Genomic DNA, 22575 nt, shown 5'->3' on the forward strand with positions numbered 1-22575 from the left:
ATATTATGAACTATCGTATTTGTTCAAGTTCTATTTAAATTTTAAATAGAAGGAATTTTATTTAGTCGACAGAAATATCTTTGGTAGGAATGGTAAAAACAGACAGGAATATTATTCGTGAATAAATCAACTCAAACCTTAAACAACTTATAATATTTTGCTCTCCATAAAAATATATCCTGTCTAAATTATACAAGTTAGAAATAAAGTAAACGTTAAAAGAACAAACATTCAAATTTCTTTACTCTTATGTAATTTTATATAAAAAATAAACTTAGATTTTAAATATCCCAAAAGATTTTGCTCTCCATAAAAATATATCCTGTCAAAATTATACAAATTCAAATATGAACATGGTGCATAACAAAACCTGGAAATATAAATAAAATGTGTTCCTTTCAGCAATAACAAATCAAATCATTCAGTTGTCTTTGCTCTTATGTCATTTTAGAGCTGGACGCCTGGCATCTTTTTTTGGCCACAGGTTCGTTTCTGTTTGGTGTGAGGTTCTGTGTTGTGAAGATTCTCAGGATGGACTGCAGGTGCTCATCAGTGAGGCTTAACTCCTGTGTGCTGTTTTGTTAGTCTTTATCACTGAGAAGAGCTTCTCACACAGATATGTGCTACCAAACATGCACAAGGTTCGAGCCGCATGTAGACGGACTTTTTTTCTTCAAAGTCACCAAAGCGCCCGTAAACTCAGTGCGCAGTGCGCCAGTTTATCAGCAAAGTGCGATTTGGGAACACCGTAGTGACGCACTTGGTTTAACATTACTTGGCAACAGGAAAGTGGGGCAAGGTGCACTTGGTGCATTTGTGTCTCCATAAAAGCAGCTTCACTTGAAATCACTTTGTGATTGTGCACGGGTTAAAACGCCTGCTGAAGTGTCAGATTCTTATTTAATTATGCTGCTTTCTGTATCTTCTGCATTGCATTCAGGTTACCCTGATGTTTTATCTCATAGTGCCGCCTTAGATTAAATTCTGTAATTACAGCCACATTAGCTCCACAAATGAGACACACGGGTTCAGTAAACATCTACTCAGCCTCCCATCGGTTTTTAAAGGCTCTATTTTCAGAATCAACTTTTCTCTTCAGCATCGTGTGAGCTAGCTTCGCAATAACTTGTTCGGCAAGGCGGTTGAAGCGCTGCATTATGGGATCTGTAGTTTATTGTGTTACCAGCGCTTCATATACCCGGCTTTAATAACAATAATACAGTATATAAAATGATCTCAAGGGTCGGATATAATTACACGCCGGGCGGATGTGGCCCATGCCCTTGAGTTTGACACATATGGACTAAATAGAACTTGAAAAGATATATTTTTCAAATGTGATCGCGCAATTCAAATAGAGTTGACGCGCACTACAGCCTGCATCCTCCCCTCGCTGTTACTTTTTTACCCGCTCATCTAATGAATACACTGAGTATGGCTTTACCAAAACAATCATTGATGGTGAATAAAGTATCCATTATTCGAGTATGTAGATCGTATATATATATATACATACATACATATATATATATATATACATATCTATACTAATAAAAGGCAAAGCCCTCACTCACTCACTCACTCACTCACTCACTGACTCATCACTAATTCTCCAACTTCCCGTGTGGGTGGAAGGCTGAAATTTGGCAGGTTCATTCCTTACAGCTTCCTTACAAAAGTTGGGCAGGTTTTATATCGAAATTCTACGCGTAATGGTCATAACTGGAAGCAGTTTTTCCATTTACTGTAATGGAGATGAGCTTCAACGCCCGTGGCGGAGTTTCGTGTGACATCATCACGCCTCTCACGTAATCACGCAGTACATAGAAAACCAGGAAGACCTCAAAAAGCGCCAAGAAAACATGCATTATATAATTGAGAAGGCAGTGAAACAATAAGAAGCGAGCGAGTGACATATACAACCATATTCATGAGTTCTGCTACTTCGGAAACAAAGCACGATGTAAACCTACACTTTAAATTAAGTTCATAGACAGGCTGCGCTGGCGCTTGTAATTTAGTGCCTGCCCATATAAGGCCGTCCGTCAGCGGCAATCCAATAGCAAACTGCCACGGGTAAATATTCACGGGTGAAGGACTGTGCTTATGGAGAGGAAGATGAGATGGTCAGGGTGGTGTTTGACACAAACTCAGCTGAAACTGCGAGAGAAAGGTTTAAGTGCCAGGACTAAGGTAACATTAAATACAGCCTTGGACATAGCACGAGATGGCACCAGCACAGCTGGGAACCTTCGATGCATGTACACCGAGTGGCTCACGTGAACTGACGCAGTGCACAGATAAAAGGCAACAGTTCCAAAGAGCGCTGAACAAAAACCGAATTACACAATTGAAAAGGCAGCAAAAAATATGAAGCGTCTCATACATACAAGCATATTCATAAATCCAACTACTGCGGAAACAAAGCACACGTTGGAAAAAGTCAATGTCCGCTAAAGGAAGACAGTGTAAAAAAAAACCGTGCATGCAGTGTGTCAGGTCTCAGATAAAGAAGAAGACGAGCTGTTTATTGATGCAGTAAGAAACGAATCGATGAATGAAACCTGTCATCTTTACAACGATTGACAAACACGGAATGTAACTTGAACACAACACATCCTACAAATATGAACCTGATTGAAAGAAATAATGATAATCAAATCCTTGATGACAGCAACACTCAGTAACACTCACAAAACAAATACTGTATATTGACAGTCATGTTACGTTATTTTTAAAATGTTCCCTTTTCTTTTTCTAGCTTTTTTAACACACTACTTCTCCGCTGCGATACGCTGGTATATATATATGTATATATATATAACCCGATCTACATACTCTAATAATGGATACTTTATTCGCCATCAGTGATTGTTTTGGTAAAGCCATACTCAGTGTATTCATTAGATGAACGGTAAAAAAGTAAGGGCAAGGGGAGGATGACTTATTGAGGCATGCAGGCTGTAGTGCGCGTCAACTCTATCTGAATTGCGCGATCACATTTGAAAAAAATATCTTTTCAAGTTCTATTTAGTCCATATGTATCAAACTCAAGGGCGCGGGCCACATCCGCCCGGGTGTAATTATATCCGCCCGCGAGATCATTTTATATACTGTATTATTGTTATTAAAGCCCGGTATATGAAGCCCTGGTAACACAATAAACTACAGATCCCATAATGCAGCGCTTCAGCTGCCTTGCCGAACAGTTACCGCGTTTATCAAGTCTACCTTAAGATGCTGCAAGTTATTGCGAAGCTAGCTCACACGATGCTGAAGAGAAAAGTTGATTCTGAAAATAGAGCCTTTAAAAACCGATGGGAGGCTGAGTATATGTTTACTGAACCCGTGTGTCTCATTTGTGGAGCTAATGTGGCTGTAATTACAGTAACCTGAAAGACCTGAATGCAATGCAGAAGATACAGAAAGCAGAAGAATTAAATAAGAATCTGACACTTCAGCGGACGTTTTTACCCGTGCACAATCACAAAGTGATTTCAATTGAGGCTGCTTTTATGGGAGACACAACCACTTGCCCCACTTTCCCTGTTACCAAGTAATGTTAAACCAAGTCGTCACTACGGTGTTCCCAAATATGCACTTTGCTGATAAACTGAGCGCACTGAGTTTGCACGGCGCTTTGGTGACTTTGAAGAACAAAAAAAGTCCGTCTACATGCGGCTCAACCTTGTGCATGTTTGGTAGCACATATCTGTGTGAGAAGCTCTTCTCAGTGATAAAGACTAACAAAACAGCACACAGGAGTCGCCTCACTGATGAGCACCTGCAATCCATCCTGAGAATCTCCACAACACAGAACCTCACACCAAACAGAAACGAACCTGTGGCCAAAAAAAGATGCCAGGCGCCCAGCTCTAAAATGACATATGAGCAAAGACAACTGAATGATTTGATTTGTTATTGCTGAAAGGAACACATTTTATTTATATTTCTAGGTTTTGTTATGCAGCATGTTCATATTTGAATTTGTATAATTTTGACAGGATATATTTTTATGGAGAGCAAAATCTTTTGGGATATTTAAAATCTAAGTTTATTTTTATAAAATATAAAATTACATAAGAGTAAAGAAATTTGAATGTTTGTTCTTTTAATGTTTACTTTATTTCTAACTTGTATAATTTAGACAGGATATATTTTTATGGAGAGCAAAATATTATAAGTTGTTTAAGGTTTGAGTTGATTTATTCAGGAATAATATTCCTGTCTGTTTTTACCATTCCTACCAAAGATATTTCTGTCGACTAAATAAAAATTCCTTCTATTTAAAATTTAAATAGAACTTGAACAAATCGATAGTTCATAATATCCACGCAGACTTGCACGTAAGAGCTGGTGTCATCCGTTTTAACAAACAGCATTGCACTGATCTAAATAGCTGTGTGTGTATATATGTAGATATGTATGTATATGTATATATATGTTTATATATGTATGTGTGTATGTATATATATGTATTTGTGTGTATATATGTGTGTGTATGTATATGTATGTGTATATGTATAGATATCTGTATATATATATGTTTGTGTGTGTGTAAATATATATATATATATATATTATATTATTATATATATATATATATATATATGACAACAACACTCATCACTCACAACAGTGACAAAACAATAACATTGACAATCATGTTACGTTATTTTCAAAATGTTTCCTTTTCTTTTCATTGCTTTTAAACACACTTCTCATGCGCGGGTATTTTGCTAGTATATATATATATACCCGCGTATCGCAGCGGAGAAGTAGTGTGTTAAAAAAGCTAGAAAAAGAAAAAGGGAACATTTTAAAAATAACGTAACATGACTGTCAATATACAGTATTTGTTTTGTGAGTGTTACTGAGTGTTGCTGTCATCAAGGATTTGATTATCATTATTTCTTTCAATCAGGTTCAGATTTGTAGGATGTGTTGTGTTCAAGTTACATTCCGTGTTTGTCAATCGCTGTAAAGATGACAGGTTTCATTCATCGATTCGCTTCTTACTGCATCAATAAACAGCTCGCTCTTCTTCTTTATCTGAGACCTGACACACTGCATGCACGCTTTTTTTTTTTACACTGTCTTCCTTTAGCGACATTGACTTTTTCCACCGTGTGCTTTGTTTCGCAGTAGCTGGATTTATGAATATGCTTATCAGACGCTTCATATTTTTGCTGCCTTTTAATTGTGTAATTCGTTTTGTTCAGCCTTTGGAACTGTTGCTTTTATCTGTGCACCGCGCCAGTTCACGGAGCCGCCGTGTACATGCATCGAAGGTTCCCAGCTGTGCTGGTGCCATCTCGCTAGTGTCCATGGCTGTATTTAATGTTACCTTAGTCCTGGCACTTAAAACTTTCTCTCGCAGTTTCGCTGAGTTTGTGTCAAACACCACCCTGACCATCTCATCTTCCTCTCCATAAACACAGTCCTTCACCCGTGAATATTTAGTGGAGTTTGTTATTGATTGCCGCTGACGGACGGCCTTATATGGGCAGGCACTAAATTACAAACGCCAGCGGCAGCCTGTCTATGAACTTAATTTAAAGTGTAGGTTTACATCGCGCTTCGTTTCCGAAGTAGCAGAACTCATGAACATGGTTGTATATGTCACTCGCTCGCTTCTTATTGTTTCGCTGCCTTCTCAATTATATAATGCATGTTTTCTTCAGCGCTTTTTCGAGGTCTTCCTGGTTTCTATGTACTGCGTGATTACGTGGGAGGCGTGATGATGTCACATGAAACTCCGCCCACGGCGTTCAAGCTCATCTCCATTACAGTAAATGGAGAAAAACAGCTTCCAGTTATGACCATTACGCGTAGAATTTCGATATAAAACCTGCCCAACTTTTGTAAGGAAGCTGTAAGGAATGAACCTGCCAAATTTCAGCCTTCCACCCACACGGGAAGCTGGAGAATTAGTGATGAGTGAGTGAGTGAGTGAGTGAGTGAGGGCTTTGCCTTTTATTAGTATAGATAAGCCTGTTAAACATGTTAGTCTTGTGTCTTCTTGATGAATGTTTGATAAATTTGCGTCTTTTTTGAAAGATTTTTACTGTCATACAGTGTCATACAGCATAAGTTTTGATAAGAAACAAGTGCTGTACTGCATTATTAAAATGGTAATCCATGTTTTATAGTTGCACCTCAAGAATTACGAATGTCTAGTTGATACACAGAAGAAAAAAAAACACCAATATAAATACAGTAAATGTATATATTAACAGCAAAAAAGCTGTAGTGCAGTTAATGAATAAAAACAATAAGTACATGTATATTTACATTTGAGCAGTGCGTAATTGCCAATATCAATTAAGTAATTGTATAAGAATATATATAAACTAGACGTTAAGCCCATTACAGTAACGGGCGCTCGAACAGTAGTGCATAAACATTAGTAGGAACAGTCTATATTAAATGGCAAGGGACCTTGACCTTATTCTGTTTCTTGTCTTAATTTTTTTTTTGTCAAAAATATTTTTGCTAGAAGCCTAAAGTAAAATAATAATAAAAATAAAATAGAAATTTATATGACAATACAGTAAGTATAATTAATATTGCCTTAGTGTAAAACTTTGTAACAATCTGTAAGACACAATATATGAAGAAGATATTTAGGTAAAATATTCTATTTTTTTACCTCATGAAAATTTTCTATACAATTTCATTATAGACAACATTTCTTGTAAATATTCTGTCTAAGTTTGTAAACAGTTTGCCTTGTTCAGGACCATCTACAACCTTGACAACAACATCTGGAAAACTTCTAACTCTTGATAATGCAACATATAACTGACTGTGGCTAAATACTGGTTCTAGCAAGTAAATGCCAACTTTTTCTAAGGTTTGCTCTTCTGAGTCTTTCTCTTTTAGCGTTTTTCTGACGGTCATTTTCTTTTTCTTCAATCGATCTATTTGCTCATATTTTTCTTTGTCTTTCAGCCTTACTTTTGTTGATGTTTACTTGTTGAGCTGACTGCTCTTCCAGGAGATGTTACTTATATAGGATTTGATTGTCTGTGTCTTTTGTCCTACTTGACGTGTCTTTTTTTGGGTGGCATGTTGTCAGTAGATACGTCCGTAATATTTTCTCTTACAGTAATACAGTACTGGCTTGTATGTGGCTGTAATATGCGTCACTGTATTGTTTGTCTTTAATTTGCTCTCGCAGTAATACTGGTTTGTATTTCCGTAAAATGCCTGTAATTTTCTCTGACAGTAATACTGGCTTTGATGTCCGTAATATGACTTTAATTTTCTGTCACAACAGTGGGCAATCAGCAGAGTGTCCCCAGCAACTGATGTAATGTGTGGCGTGTAGCTGACAATCGTGCCCGTGGCGTCTCCCCAGCAAGTAGTGTTTAGTTCCCCAGCAAGTATTTTAATCTGTGCTGATGTGCAGCTGATTATTGTATGTTTGGCGTCTCCCCAGCAATGGATTTTATGTGCGCGGCCACGACTTCCCAATCGGCACTCTCCCCAGCAATGGTGTCCTTTATTTCTTATCATGCGCGGCCGTGGCTAGGCCATTCACTGTGTGCCCAGCTTCCAGTGTGTGTGTGTCCATGGTGCTGTGCGCATGGGCAGGGCACGATGCACAGCGTGGCCCGCGCATGTGCACTTCACCAGAAGACACACACACACGGACACCTGGACGCACACAGGGGGTTTATTAAAGAGGATACTGTATGCATCTGGTTATGCATGAGCATAGTGTAAAAGGGATAAAGGGAAAAAAATTGGATTCGGATGATCAAGTAATATGAAATCTGTAATTGGTCTCGCCCTTAAAAAACTTGATCTGATCATCCCTAAAAGTTATCTGTAAAATATAATTTGATTAGTTGAAATCAGAATTACAGATATCTTCTATCATACTTACAGAAGTTTCATTTAAGATATCTATGAGAAGTCAAGCAAAATGATACCTTTTATTGGCTAAGTAAAAAGATTACAAAGATTGCAAACTTTTGAGGCAGCTTAGACCCCTTCTTCAGGCAAGATGTAAAAAAGCAACTGGAATTCCCTGTGTTTACATAGACACTAGGACAGATGCAGCACTGGAAAACCTTTAAGTGAATACTGACATCCACAACACATAAATACCATTGGAATCTGCAAACAAAAGAAGTACCAATTTAAATGTTTATTGTGGATTGGATTTCTTCATTGGTGAGAGGAACACTTTAACCGTAAAGTGAAAATTTGTATAGTTAAGCTCATTTGGGCAGTAGATAGTTTTGTTAGGCATGGTGAAAAGCATATGTATTGTGGATGTCAACATTAAAAATAAAAGTTTACTTTGTAATACAGCAAACATTCCACATTTTATATTAACTTGCTGACTGTAAGATACTGTATTTTTTTTTTTTTTATTTCAACAGAGGAGTATACGCAGATTAGTTTTGATAAAACTTTGTTTGTGGTTTCTGCTATTACCCATCCAAGCACATACCTGAATAAGATTTTATTGGGAAGTCGCCAGGGGAGTTTGCAGCTATGGAATATCAAAAAAAGGTAAGGCTTTAAATATTAATATGCTCAGTTTTAAAAATAAATGCATTATTGAGCAATATGTTTTTGACCTTTTGGTTTGGTTACCCCTTTATTGTTCTGAAGTTGTAATGTTGCTGTAAAGTCATCAAATCTGACATGTGAACTAGTAAATAACAACATTGGATAGATAAGGATGGCAACCGTTTAGATTTCTTAAGAAACTATGGTAACAAGAATAGTTTAAATTCCAGAATATAGAAGATGCAATGGAAGAACTCACAAAATAATGAAACGTTTAAATATCCGTTGATACCTAAAAACACAAAAGCTGCTCCTAAAAAAAACAAAGCAACATATTACTGTAATTTGTACAGTGGCACAGTGGTTAACATTGCCCTCCACCCCTACAGGCACACTTAATAAACATATTATTTTATAAAAGTAAAATAAAAGGCATACGTAATAAAATTATCCTTAAATAACACAATAAAGGTATACTTATTAAAAAAAAGTCTTGCATAATAAAAAGTCATAGGCATGTGTAATAAAAGTCCCTATAAAAGTCAGTTCAGCATTCTCCCTGTAATCCACACTGTAGAACAGTGTTTAACATTGCCATTTTCTGCTGTAGGCATAAGGGTTTGAACTTCATGGAGGTTGTACATTTTGTCTGGTTGGTGTGGGCTTTATTCAGGTACTCCAGACTTATGCACTTCCCAAAAAAGTGTACGTTACATGAATTAGCTATTCCAAATGATTTCTGTGTTAGTATTCCTTATTTTGTTCCCAGTACTGCTGGGAGAGGCTTGGACATCCTGTGACAGCATTTAGGATAAAGCAGGTTTGGAGTTCACTTTTTTCTTAGATCTTTAATATAAGTGTCCTTTCCATTTTTATTAGATCAGTGATCGGTATCAGCCTTAAAAACCTAATCAGAGCATCTCTTGTCCTCAGTACACAACATGACCATAAATCTGATCCAATTTGATTACAGTACATTATATTTTTTGATAATGCAAAACCTTAAGCTTCAGTGGCATTGGCCACCTTCATGTACTTGCTAGTGCCAAGCAACAATACGTTTTAAATGCTTTCTTTGTCATGGAGTGTGCATATACTATAAGAAAGAACTGTACAGATGGACCCATATAAACACATTATAGCTAATCCATTGTTTTTGAGAATATAGTTGAGAGAAAGGAGACGATTGAGCACTGTGTGTTTAAATGAGAAAAACTAATTATAACTTTACTGTCCATTTTTGATAGACTTTTTTGCAAGTCAATAATATAATGAGACAATTCTGCTTTTAGGTTTTAATGCCAATACAGAGCTGTGATTTATAACAAGTGTAAATCAGTTTTGAATTAGTTTTGGCCATGTTTCTGTCATTAGCGAATACTGATCACAAGCTGCCAAGGCTTTCTCCTGCAGTAGAGAGTCCAGCACCAATCTCCATGTGTAAATTTCACTCAAAACTTAGAAGGATTTTTTATGCACAGAGAATCACTACATCCTGGATGATCTGGAGGGGTTCTGTAAAGAGGAATGGTCTCAGATGCTCTAAACTATATTCTCCAACCTTATAATATATTATAGGAGACGGACTCAGTGCTGTTTTATTGACAAAGGGTTGTACAAAGTATTAAATGTAGGGGTGCCAATTATCGTGCCATTTGTGGTTTTGTTAAAAATAATTATTTCTTACGGAGGATTTTTTTTTTTTCTACAAATGAATTTAATTCAGCTAAAGCTTAAAAGAAGGGTAGAATTGCTGTCACCTGCAGAATTTTTGTCAGTGGTGTACAGGACTTTGCACTATTCACCATGCGGTTAGAGAATTTTAGAAAAATGTGCTTTTTAGTACTTTTGATGACCTTAAAGGAGGATAATATTCCTGGATTTCTTTATACAGTGTATCCTGAGTTCTGATGTATCCAGGCCCCTCTAATTTTGTTTAGTTTTCACGTTTTCTGTAAAATAACTCTGCTTAATTAAACTACAATAGATTAGCCATTAACAGTTTTGTGTATAAGCACTGTGTATATGTGTAAAGTAAGTATGTTAAATAAACTTCAGACCAAAGAGGTCTTGTTCTTCAAATCTTTTACAGAACTGCAGTAGATAATTGATCTGAAACTGTCAATGTTTCCAGGGCATTCATTTCATCTGAAGTGGTGAAAGATATGATATATCAGGACAGAAGTATCAAACATGGCTAGGCAGTATTTTTCAAAGAATGTTAAATTGGACATGGTATATACTGGAAATAACCAGATTATGTAGGAAAAATTATAAAGTAATGATACCATTCCATTTTCTAAGCACACTTAGGGTCACAGAGGGGCTGTAGCCTATCCAGCAAACATACAACATTTATTTATATAGCACATTTTCATACAAATGAATGTAGCTCAAATTGCTTTACATAATGAAGAATAGAAAAATAAGAGACACAGTAAGAAAATAAAACAAGTCAACATTAATTAACATAGAATAAGAGTAAGGTCCAATGGCCAGGGGGGAAAGAAAAAACAAAAAAAAAACTCCAGACGGCCGGAGAAAAAAATAAAATCTGCAGGGATTCCAGGCCATGAGACCGCTCAGTCCCCTCTGGGCAATTTACTTAAATTAAATGAAACAGTCCTCTTTGTATTTATGGTTTTCACGGAAGGACTTGATGATGATCACGTGGACTTCTGGCTTTTAGTCCATCAATGCTGGGGCATCATGGTGCTTTGAGTAGGTTGGTGGTGGCGCAGGCCGCCACCACAGAAAAACCGGAAAAAGAAACGAGAGAGTAGGGGTCAGTACGGATTTTAGAGCCACCATGAATAGTTATTATGATGAATTGAACATACAGAGTATCAGGATAAGATAAAGTGAAGTTATGAGATGGCCATATTAAAGTAATGTGTTTTCAGCAGTGTTTTAAAGTGCTCCACTGTATTAGCCTGGCGAATTCCTATCGGCAGGCTATTCCAGATTTTAGGTGCATAGCAGCAGAAGGCCGCCTCACCACTTCTTTTAAGTTTAGCTTTTGGAATTGTAAGGAGACACTCATTTGATGATCTAAGATTACGATTTGGAATATAGGGTGTCAGACATTCCGATATATAAGATGGAGCAAGATTATTTAAGGCTTTGTAAACTATAAGAAGAATTTTAAAGTCAATTCTGAAAGACACAGGTAACCAGTGTAGCGACATCAAAACAGGAGAAATGTGTTCGGATTTTCTTTTCCTAGTTAGGATTTGCTGCATTCTGCACTCGTTGCAAATGATTTATGTCTTTTTTGGGTAGTCCTGAGAGGAGTGCGTTACAGTAATCTAATCGACTAAAAACAAAAGCGTGAATTAATTTCTCAGCATCTTTCAATGATATAAGAGGTCTAACAATGCAGGAACAGTCCCCTGGACAGAGAACTAATCAATCACAAGGTGAACACGTGTTCTCTCTCTCTCTCTCACACACACGCATACACCCCCACACCCACCTAATCTGCATGTTTTTGGACTATGGGAGAAAACCCAGTAAATTCCATACATGGAGGACTCAGGATGCAGACCCTGGTCTTCCTTACTGTGAGACAGCAGTGCTACCACCGTGCCACCCAATTGAATAAGATCTGTTTCAAAAGCAGCACAAGTTGATTGATTTACCCAACTGGATTTCTTCTTCTCTGCCTTTTAATTTTGGCAGTTTGGATTTCTCTCAGTTTCCATTATTCTAAGTCAGTGTTGTATTATTTTATTTTGCTTTCTGCTATTTGGCTTTCTGAATTGATATCTTTGTTTTTTTTAGCAAACTTTTGTATACTTTCACTGGCTGGGGTTCAGCTGTCACAGTCCTTCAACAAGTGAGTTATTTATTTTAATGTTCTTTTTGTATTTTTTTTTATTTGTTTTTGCATAATATCTCATACACATAATGAAAATTGAGCCTTTTATCTGTTTTTATTCTGTCACATATGGTCTTAGCTGGCATATCATGTTATTCTTTGCAACTATGTGTCCAATCAAGTACAGGTAGTCCCCAGGTTACGGACATTCGACCTACGACTTACAAATGTGCATCAGTAACTGCCTCTCCGTTATCTTCAGCCTGGGGATGCTGCAAGCGATGGCTGGACGGAGGCTGGAGGGGGCGATTTCTCTGCTCGTGCAGTGTGGTGTCCCTCGGGCGGCTCCTGGCAGCAAACAGTTTAACTGCTTGCCCACCACACACTGCTGGCCCGTTTGTTCTCGGTGGGCGGCTGGTAATGCTGCAAGTGGTGCCCCGGTTGTGGCTGAACAGAGGCCATTGAGGGTGAACGGGGCTGCGGGGGTTAGCATTGTAATATGCCTTGGATGGCTACCTGTTGAATGGGGGTGGTGGTGGCCGATTCACTACCCACCTTTGGCCGCACCGTGTTCATTCTCAGTGGGCGGACGCTGCAGGCAGCATACTGTAGTGGAGGTGACTGTGAGGTGGGCTGGTAATGAACCATCCGTCGCCGCCCCCATTCATTCTCAATGGCAAGCCTGCTTGTACTCTTACGTACATAGCAGGAAGTTGTCTCTTGTCAGTACATCAGACGTGTTGACGAGGGGTGCCTTCCTGCTGTGATAGCGTGTACAGTGCTGTGCAGAAGAGCTCATCTTAACCTTTTGTCTTCACCCTTCAAGAATGTCTCTGAAACACAAATCTGATGGAAGTGCTGGTGATACAGTAAAGAAGAGAAAAACCATCACCATTGAAAATAAAGTAGAAATAATAAAAAGGTTAGAGAGAGGTGAAACTCCATCATTTATTGGCAGAGCACTTGATTACAGTCGGTCAACAATAGCATTTATTAAAATAATGTACCTGTTCGGACTTACATACAATTTCAGCCTAAGTACAAACCTACAGTCCCTATCTCGTACGTATCCCGGGGACTGCCTGTATTCCTTTGGAAAAAATCTAGAAGATTTGTGTCATGACTGCTAAAGTGTATTCAGTCAAACTTTTTCACATTTAAAATTCATAAGTTCTGGTCTTTGAAAAAAAATTGTCATTTCATAGTACTGTACTGCTTTTTTGTTCTCTGTATAATATAATGTTGTGAAGCATTATCAATATTAATTTTACAGATTGTGTTGAAAGCATAAGTTTATTTTCTTGCATTAAATAAAATGTTTCTTAGCTGTATAAAAGGCAAATCTTGCCATAATGTAGTTAACACAATGCTGTAGCAGGCATGTATTGAGTTAGTATCACCACTGTTGGGCATTGTATATTTACTTTTTTACCTATATGCAACAAGTTTTACTCCAGATATTTGTCAGAGATGCATCTTTGAAGTCAGAATCAGCTGTTTAATTGCATGAATAAGGAAATGTGCCTCTCTCTTTTCTACTTTTGTATTACTATTACATTTTTAAATAAATATAATGTATTATATGCATTACACAACAACCAATTTAAAGTATTGTTTCACTAAATAGTTAGAATTAGCTACAGAAACTGATTTGCTTAAATTTATGAGGAGGCCAGTGACAATCATATACAGTATTATGGTACAGTTGATATTGCAGTCAGTTTAAAAAAAAGCCAACCATTAACAACTGAACAGCAATATTCTACATTTCATTTTGCTGATGTCACTTAATACAGTATTTCCCTTTCTTTTTATATTCCAGGACTTAGTCCCAATTTCCCATTTTAGGGAAAGGTTACCTTTGATTTACATGAGAATGACCACGGTCTCACTTTCATTTGTAAATTATAGCGTGTGTCTAAAGCACACTATGTGAAGAAAAACATGCCAAAATTTGTGTGGAATTTGGCATTAACAAGCTTTTATTTTTCTTGTTGAAGAATTCATTTAAAGTAGCAGCCAGAATCCACTGCATTAATTTCCTTAATAATTTGAAATATTTCAGTCATTTCACCTCCTAATTTCTGTTTGCTTAAAAGTTCACCAAAGGTTCAACTAATGCCGTCTTTAATCAAAGCCCATACCTGTCATTTCTGTAATCAGCCTACTTCCTGTTGTCTGATTCTTCTTATGTGCTGCTAGGTCTTTTTTTTTTGTATGGACAGCAAAACTACAAATAGTGTTTTATAGATTAAGAGTACTCTCCCTTATCTTGTACTCTACACATCACTCATATTTTAACATCTTATTAGCCTTCTTAATGCTTCTGTACCCTGCCTCTATATAGAATATTAGAACACTCTAGACGAAAACAGGCCATTCAGCCCAACAAAGCTCGCCAGTCCTATCCACTTATTTCTTCCAAGAAAACATCAAGTCGATTTTTGAAAGTCCCTAACATCTTACTGTCTACCACATTACTTGGTAGCTTATTCCAAGTATCTATCGTTCTTTGTGTAAAGAAAAACTTCCTAATGTTTGTGCGAAATTTACCCTTAACAAGTTTCCAACTGTGTCCCCGTGTTCTTGATGAACTCATTTTAAAATAAAAGTCTCGATCCACTGTACTAATTCCCTTCATAATTTTAAACACTTAAATCATGTCACCTCTTAATCTTGTTTTGCTTAAACTGTAAAGGCTCAGCTCTTTTAATCTTTCCTGATAATTCAACCCCTGTAGCCCTGGAATCGGCCTAGTCACTCTTCTCTGGACATTTTCTAGTGCTGCTGTGTCCTTTTTGTAGCCTGGAGACCAAAACTGCACACAGTACTCAAGATGAGGCCTCATCAGTGCATTATAAAGGTTTAACATAACCTCCTTGGACTTGTATATAGATAGCAATGAGACAACAGTGATTCACAGTCATTCTCATAAGGTGTACTTTCACACTCAAAAAACTCTTATTGTGTATTCAGATGTAACATTTGTACTTCCTGTGTGTAATGGAGGTATATTCTATTTAATTACCACATATGAAAAATAGTAAAACATAATAAATTGAAATAAAATTATGTTTCATGTTACATTAGAGGTATTCGTTGAGTTATACATTTTCGTTCTGTTTGGCTTTGAAATTAACACACAAATACTTTTTAAACTTGTGTCTTTGATATCTCTGTCTTTCGAAACTACAGTATTATCTCTGACAATTCGTCACATGTTGGTTTATTATAAATGTGACCAAGATCTTTCAGTTTCATATAGAAATCCAAGAAAACTTCTTTGTCCGTGTTTTGCAGATAAAGTGCTATACTTTTGGACGTAAATATAAACCTGACCGAATTGGGTTTTTTTCCTAAATTAAACTTTTAGTAGCTTTAATTGTTGCAGGACCACAGATTCTCATAGCGTGTGGTCCTGAATTGTGTAAATCTACGTTTTGAGCACTGAATGTTGTGAATGCGAACAGATTTTTGATTTGGATATTTTGCCTGTAGTGTTTGTGGATTTCACTTTCACCAAACAACAAATCTTTTAATTCTCGCAGATACGCCTCTTCATTGGGAAGGAACACTACTTTTCCCTAATGGCAACACAAATTGGATGATCTACAAATTTCTGACTTATACTTTAAAGCCGAACAATATCTACATACTTCTGTCATATCACCTATGTCCATATATTCAGTCTCTTTTCACTGTTATTTCACCGAGTAATAATTTCCATTTGTTAGCGCTAATGCAATCTTTATTATCAGTTTTATGAGACTTTCGAATTTTAGTACTTTCATAATCTCTAACCTGCTCTGCATGTGTATTTTTTGAACCTCTTTACAACATTCTACTTTGTCTTCTAAACTTTGTCTTTTATTTCCGACCCCACTTGGAGCTGCTAGGTTTTCAGTAGGCATGTTTGAAAATGGTTGGGAGGAGAGCGGGATTTGACAAGATCTGTTGGCAATAGTCTCGTCTCATGGGACTTGAAAAAACCTCTTGGCAAAAAGTCTTGTCTCAAGATTTTTTTATAATTTTATATATATATATATATATATATATATATATATGGATTTGGATTAATTTTTACTGACTTTATGGACTTTACTTTGACTGGGAACAACTGAATCTGTGGATCACTAGACGAGACCTATGAACATTTCTTTGTACCTGGCGATCTAGGAGCCTGGGATGATCTGTCTCCTTGATTATAGTTGCTATGCTGGTCGGCTCTAGATTCATTTTATTGTGCTTTATGACTAAGAACTGATCTGATGTTTATACCCACCTGGAGCCTCATGTATAAATGGTGCGTACGCACAGAAATGTTGCGTAAGAACTTTTCCACGTTCAGATCGCGATGTATAAAACCTACACTTGGCGTAAAGCCACGCACTTTTCCACGGTACCTCATGCCTTGTCGTACGCAAGTTCTCCGCTCAGTTTTGCAAACCGGCGGCACCCAGCGTCAAAGCAATGGTACTGTTCTTGTGTGATTACTCATTATTTTCATGACGCGGCTTTATAAATACACAGAAACTAACCGCATATTGTTTATTAGTGTAATGCATCTGATTGTAATTAACTCGTAACAATATAATGGTCCAGGGAACAGCCATAGTATTCCAAATACCATAACTGCTTTAGCGTTGTTACTCTCACTTCTTCTTCTTCCTCTTCTTCTTCTTCTTCTTTCAGCTCCTCCCATTAGGAGTTGCCACAGCGGATCATCTTTTTCCATATTACTCTCACTGCACGACTCGGAGTATTTATATCACTGTATCTGAGTGTCAATCACAGCAGCAGCTGATCGGAAAGAGAATTATCGGTATACAGCTTTAAGGACACGCTGTCTCAGCCACTGCAAAATGTTTTAAAGCCTTTCCTGTACAGACGGTTCAGAAACAGTTTAATCCCAAGAACTTTAAATGCACTCAATCAATTGCTCCTTGTAGAACTGTTTGTACTTATAAATACAATCACCCCACTGTAAACTTGCACTACAGTTATAATATCTCACAACCTGGGCCACTTTATAAAGCGCGGATTTACATATGATGACGATATCATTTTTAAGGTGAAATGCAGCAAAATATGTTTGTTAAATTATACACATAAAACTTTAACTTCATTTAAATAATCTATATTCTTCACTGGGAGTGTCGTGAAGGATAGAATAATTAAACATGTACTACGAAGATATTTCAATGTTCTTTAAACGTTTTGAAGAATCGGCACTAAGCTTACAGATGGCTTAACGTCTATTACTGAGCTGATTGTGTGGCGATCGGTTACTTGGGGAAAGAAAAGCAAGGTCTCTTGGGGCGGCCACGCCAATATATATTGAATATAAAACAGAAAGAGAAAATAACAACACAGCTAAAAACGCAGCGACAAATTTCGACAAAAGATAAATGCTTGTCATGAGCACGAGGCTAATGTGCTTTAGCTCCTATCATCATGAAAATGACATCACGTATACATCTCAGTATTTTAGTTATTCAGAGAGCTGTAATATCACAAATGTAATGGACTCTGTGTCCAGTTGGAGGAAGAGAGCCAGTTTAAGAAGCAAGTAGTGATTCACACACATAGATCACATATGAGTAGAAGATCAAATACAAAACAAAGCATTTAACGTGTTACTTTAATTACGATGTAATTTTGAGAAACTGGTTAATTAAACGATTTTAAGATGAAGTTTATAATCTATACTAATAAAAGGCAAAGCCCTCACTCACTCACTGACTGACTCATCACTAATTCTCCAACTTCCCGTGTAGGTAGAAGGCTGAAATTTGGCAGGCTTATTCCTTACAGCTTACTTACAAAAGTTGGGCAGGTTTCATTTTGAAATTCTATGCATAAGGGTCATAACTGGAAGCTATTTTTCCCCATATAATGTAATGGAGTCTTGAGTTGGAGATGGCCGCGGGGGGAGTTTCGTGTGACATCATCACGCCTCCTACGTAAGTATGTAGAGCACAAGGAAGAACTCCAAACAGCGATCAGCACAAAACGCCATTTCACAATTGAGAAGGCAGAAAAACATTATGAAGCAAATGATGCATACAAGCATATTCATAAGTACAGCTACTGCGGAAACAAAGCACGGCGTGAACCGTAAGTTTATATTAAATTAAGTTCATAGGCTACCACTAGCGTTTGTAATTTAGTGCCTGCCCATATAAGGCCGTCCATCAGCGGCAATCCAATACAAACACTGCCGGTAAATATTCACGGGTGAAGGACTGTGCTTATGCAGAGGAAGATGAGATGGTCAGGGTGGTGTTTGGCACAAACTCATTGAAACTGCGAGAGAAAGTTTTAAGTGCCGGGTCTTAGCTGACATTACGAGATGGCACCAGTACAGCTGGGAACCTTCGATGCAAGAACACCAAGCGGCTCCGTGAACTGGCGCAGTGCACAGACAAAAGCAACAGTTCCAAAGAGTGCTGAACAAAAACCGAATTACACAATTGAGAAGGCAGCAAAAAAATATGAAGCGTCTTATACATAGAATCATATTCATAAGTGCAGCTACTGCGAAACAAAGCACACGGTGGAAAAAGTGAATGTCCTGCTAAAGGAAGACAGTGTAAAAAAACCCGTGCATGCAGTTTGTCACATCACAGATAAAAGGAAGGCGAGCTGTTTATTGATGCAGTAAGGAACTAATCGATGAATGAAACCTCTTATCTTTACAGCGATTGACAAACACGGAATGTAACTTGAACACATCCTACAAATACGAGCCTGATTGAAAGAAATAATGATAATCAAATCCTTGATGACAGCAACATTCAATAACACTCACAAAACAATTACTGTATATTGACAATCATGTTACGTTATTTTTAAAATGTTCCCTTTTCTTTTTCATAACTTCTACTTCTCCACTGCGATACACGGGTATATATATAAATGTATATATATACCCGATCTACAATACATACTTTAGCATAGACAAGCCACACGCTGTGGCAATTGTAGAGTCTTAAGCCTCTAACGCCGACATTGAGGTTGATTCGAGAGGGATGTACTGACTATATGCAGCGCTACCGATTCATTTTACCTTAGCATCTCCTTGGTTTGGGGCGTATGAAAAATATTAGGTTAGCAGAATCATGTTACGTTATTTTTAAAATTTTCCCTTTCTTAGCACAAGCACAGCTGAGAAGCTTCGATGCATGTACTCCATAAGCGTTAAAAATAACGCATTTAATCACACTTTCAATTCCAAGCAAGCGGGAACTTTTGTCAATGCATGATTTCCTGGTACATCCATTACACTGATGCACACATCACAGCTACAAAAATGTTAGAGTCGGAATAAAGCGCGTTCCTACGACTGATCATTTCGACTACGGCGAAGCCTTGATAAAAGCATGGTTTTGTGCACACTGAAAAGCAAGCAAAATTAGATGCATTACAGAAAGCGGACTTTGTGGCTCTTACTGGGGATCATTGGACTTCCGTGACCGTTAGTAATTCTAAATACATCTAATTACAAAATGTTCAATGATCACACTGTTTTAGCCTAATGTACAAAATAATTTTGGCTAATGTTACTCAGAGTTTAAAGAGTAAGCTGGTCAAATTACCTTTTATGTTTCTGACTTATTTTTTAAGAAGAAAAACTGCACTTTATGGTGAAATTTTGGTTATTATTATTTAAAGACAATACTATTCTGAAAATGTACTTAAAGTACTTAAACTACCACTTTATTTTTAAGTCTGCCCAATTTTAACCAGGGATGATATTTTTGTTTCTGTTTTGAATTCAAATGCAGTTTAAAGCTTTTTTTCAGAAATTAAAACAGCTTCAGTTTACAATATTCATGTCCATGTCTATTATTTGATTCTGTAAGCCCACTAAAACCGTTTTAAATAAAAAAAAACATTTGCGATTTGGGGCAAATTTACGTGTCGATTACATACGATTAATCAAGATTAATTCTTACACAGCCTCTAATTAATTGGATTAATTTTTTAATCGAGTCCCACCTAATATATATATATGTAGATATATATGTAGATTTGTATATATATGTGTATATACAGTATATATGTAGATATGTATATGTTGTATATACAGTATGTATATATATGTGTGTGTATATATACAGTATGTGTATATATGTATATGTATATATATATGTATGTGTGTATATGTGTATATATATATATATGCCAGCAACACTCATATCAATGACAAAACAATTACATTAACAATCATCTTACGTTATTTTTAAAATGTTTGCTTTTCTTTTTCATAACTTCTTTAACACACTACTTCTCTGCTGCGAAGCGCGGGTATTCTGCTAGTGTTCTACTAAATGACAAAATAAACTACGTGATTAAAGTGGAAAATTCGAGATTAAAGTTGACATTTCGTGCTTTTTCCCCACCGTGTGCCTTTTTTCTCTGTACCCTAATAAGCTTTCATATGACACTCAGACAGTGGGCTACAACTCGGCTTTTTACGGCGACTTTGATATGTGACGTCTTTTTTATTTCCGGCACTGTGCGATTTTGTGAATGTGAGCTTTCAAGTTTCTCCAACACGCTATGTCACTCGATCAACTTCATTTTGTTGATTATACCATGGTTTATTTGAACAAATAGTATGTTTTTCCTTTGCCTCCACTTGGTATTCGCTGAAATTCTTATATTTTCCCCGTGCTTTTCCCATTGTCTTTTCACAGAAGGCTGCGCTTGAGGGCGATTTATATTGATTTGCATATTCAAATAGGCGTAATTCTGGGAGGATTTGGGGCGTTACAAAATGCGTGCCGCGGCGTTAGTTTTCACGCTGATCGGGATTTATGTAGCAGAAGAATGTGGAAGTTGGAGTACGCACAGATTCCTGCATCTGGATTTTTCTGTGCGTAAGCATATTTCGGCTTTTGTGCTTACGCCATGTTATAGTGCGAGTTCTACGCACGGCATTATACATGAGGCCCCAGGCCTGTGGCTCTGGGGTGATCACGTCTGTAATACCCAGCATTACTTGTTTGTGGCTGTATGTTGGAACCTCCAAATCCTGCTGCCTCCTCCTGCTATGCTTTGTGCTGCTTTGCTATCGTCGCTCATCTATGCTACCACTGGCTCCACTGTGCTGTGCTGCTTCTCCACTGCTATCAGACAAGTATTGCTCAGGATCAAGCTAAAATACTCTAATTGAAGGAGTTTGTCACAAAACAGTTTGTCCAGAGCAAATGGTCTGACTAAAATATTCTAAAAGACACCGGTATTTTCTGGCGCCCAAAATATGTATATCGCGGGTCAGGTCGCCGCCACTGCTGGGCTGCGAAGGAAAAGATCACAGGTAGAATTTGCTCAGTAATATGCCGTCCTACTCACGGCCCTGGAAATAGAAGTGTCAGTGTGCCAAATTTACAGTATGTGAAAATAAACTCTGGTCATGGCTTTTTGCAAAAAGAAGTTTCATCAACTAATATCGCATTGTTTAAATCGAGATCTCTTAATGGCAAAGCATTGGTGCTCTCAGAATTCGTCCTTGACACTAAACTTGATATGCTGTATTTAACAGAGACTTGGCAAAAACCGAATGAATTTAAGTCTCTCACGGAGGCGACACCACCTGGTTACACTGTCCTCACAGAGCCTCGTAGGTCAAGACAAGGCAGAGGACTTGCAGTAATTGTCAGAGTAGATTTAAACATAAAAAGAATCCCAATTGATTGTCCATTGTCTTTCGAGTTACTGGTTCTTAAACTAAGAACGGTATCGGGTCCTGTCCTGTATCCTTCTTATCTGATCTGACTGAACTATTAACCCACTTAAGTTCCTTTTCCCAGAGAGTCATTCTTCTTGGTGATTTCAACATCCATATTGACATCCCCACATCTAAACTGAGAAATGAATTCCTATTCTTACTGGACTATTTTGACTTGACACAACATGTTGAGTTTCCCACCCTCGCTGGTGGTCATATATTGAATCTAATCTGTACATCTAGATTATCTGTTGCCAACACTTACAGCATTGATTTGGGAATCTCTGAACATAAAGCAGTACTTTTCACTGTCTCATTACCTTTCCCTCCTCTTACCTGTAAACAACAAATTTCCTACAGAAACCATAAAAATATCTGTCCCTCTGTCCTTTCTGGATCCATTTCTGATCTTTTTCTGTCTTTACCTATTCCATCAACACTAGATAGTCTTGTTCACCACTATAACACAGCCCTTCATTCAGCATTAGGT

General features: G+C 37.3%; 1 protein-coding gene across 1 annotated transcript in view; it reads left to right on the plus strand.

Moving 5' to 3' along the window:
* The window catches only part of wdr36 (WD repeat domain 36), a 116270-nt gene that overhangs the window by 23686 nt on the left and 70009 nt on the right, over window positions 1–22575 (plus strand). The window contains exons 5-6 of the mRNA XM_039759419.1: window positions 8397–8529; window positions 12313–12367. Of these exons, the coding sequence (XP_039615353.1) occupies window positions 8397–8529; window positions 12313–12367 (188 nt within the window). The remainder of the gene's footprint in view (window positions 1–8396; window positions 8530–12312; window positions 12368–22575) is intronic.

The sequence above is a fragment of the Polypterus senegalus genome, chromosome 7 (genome assembly GCF_016835505.1).
Source record: "Polypterus senegalus isolate Bchr_013 chromosome 7, ASM1683550v1, whole genome shotgun sequence".
NCBI lineage: Eukaryota > Metazoa > Chordata > Cladistia > Polypteriformes > Polypteridae > Polypterus > Polypterus senegalus.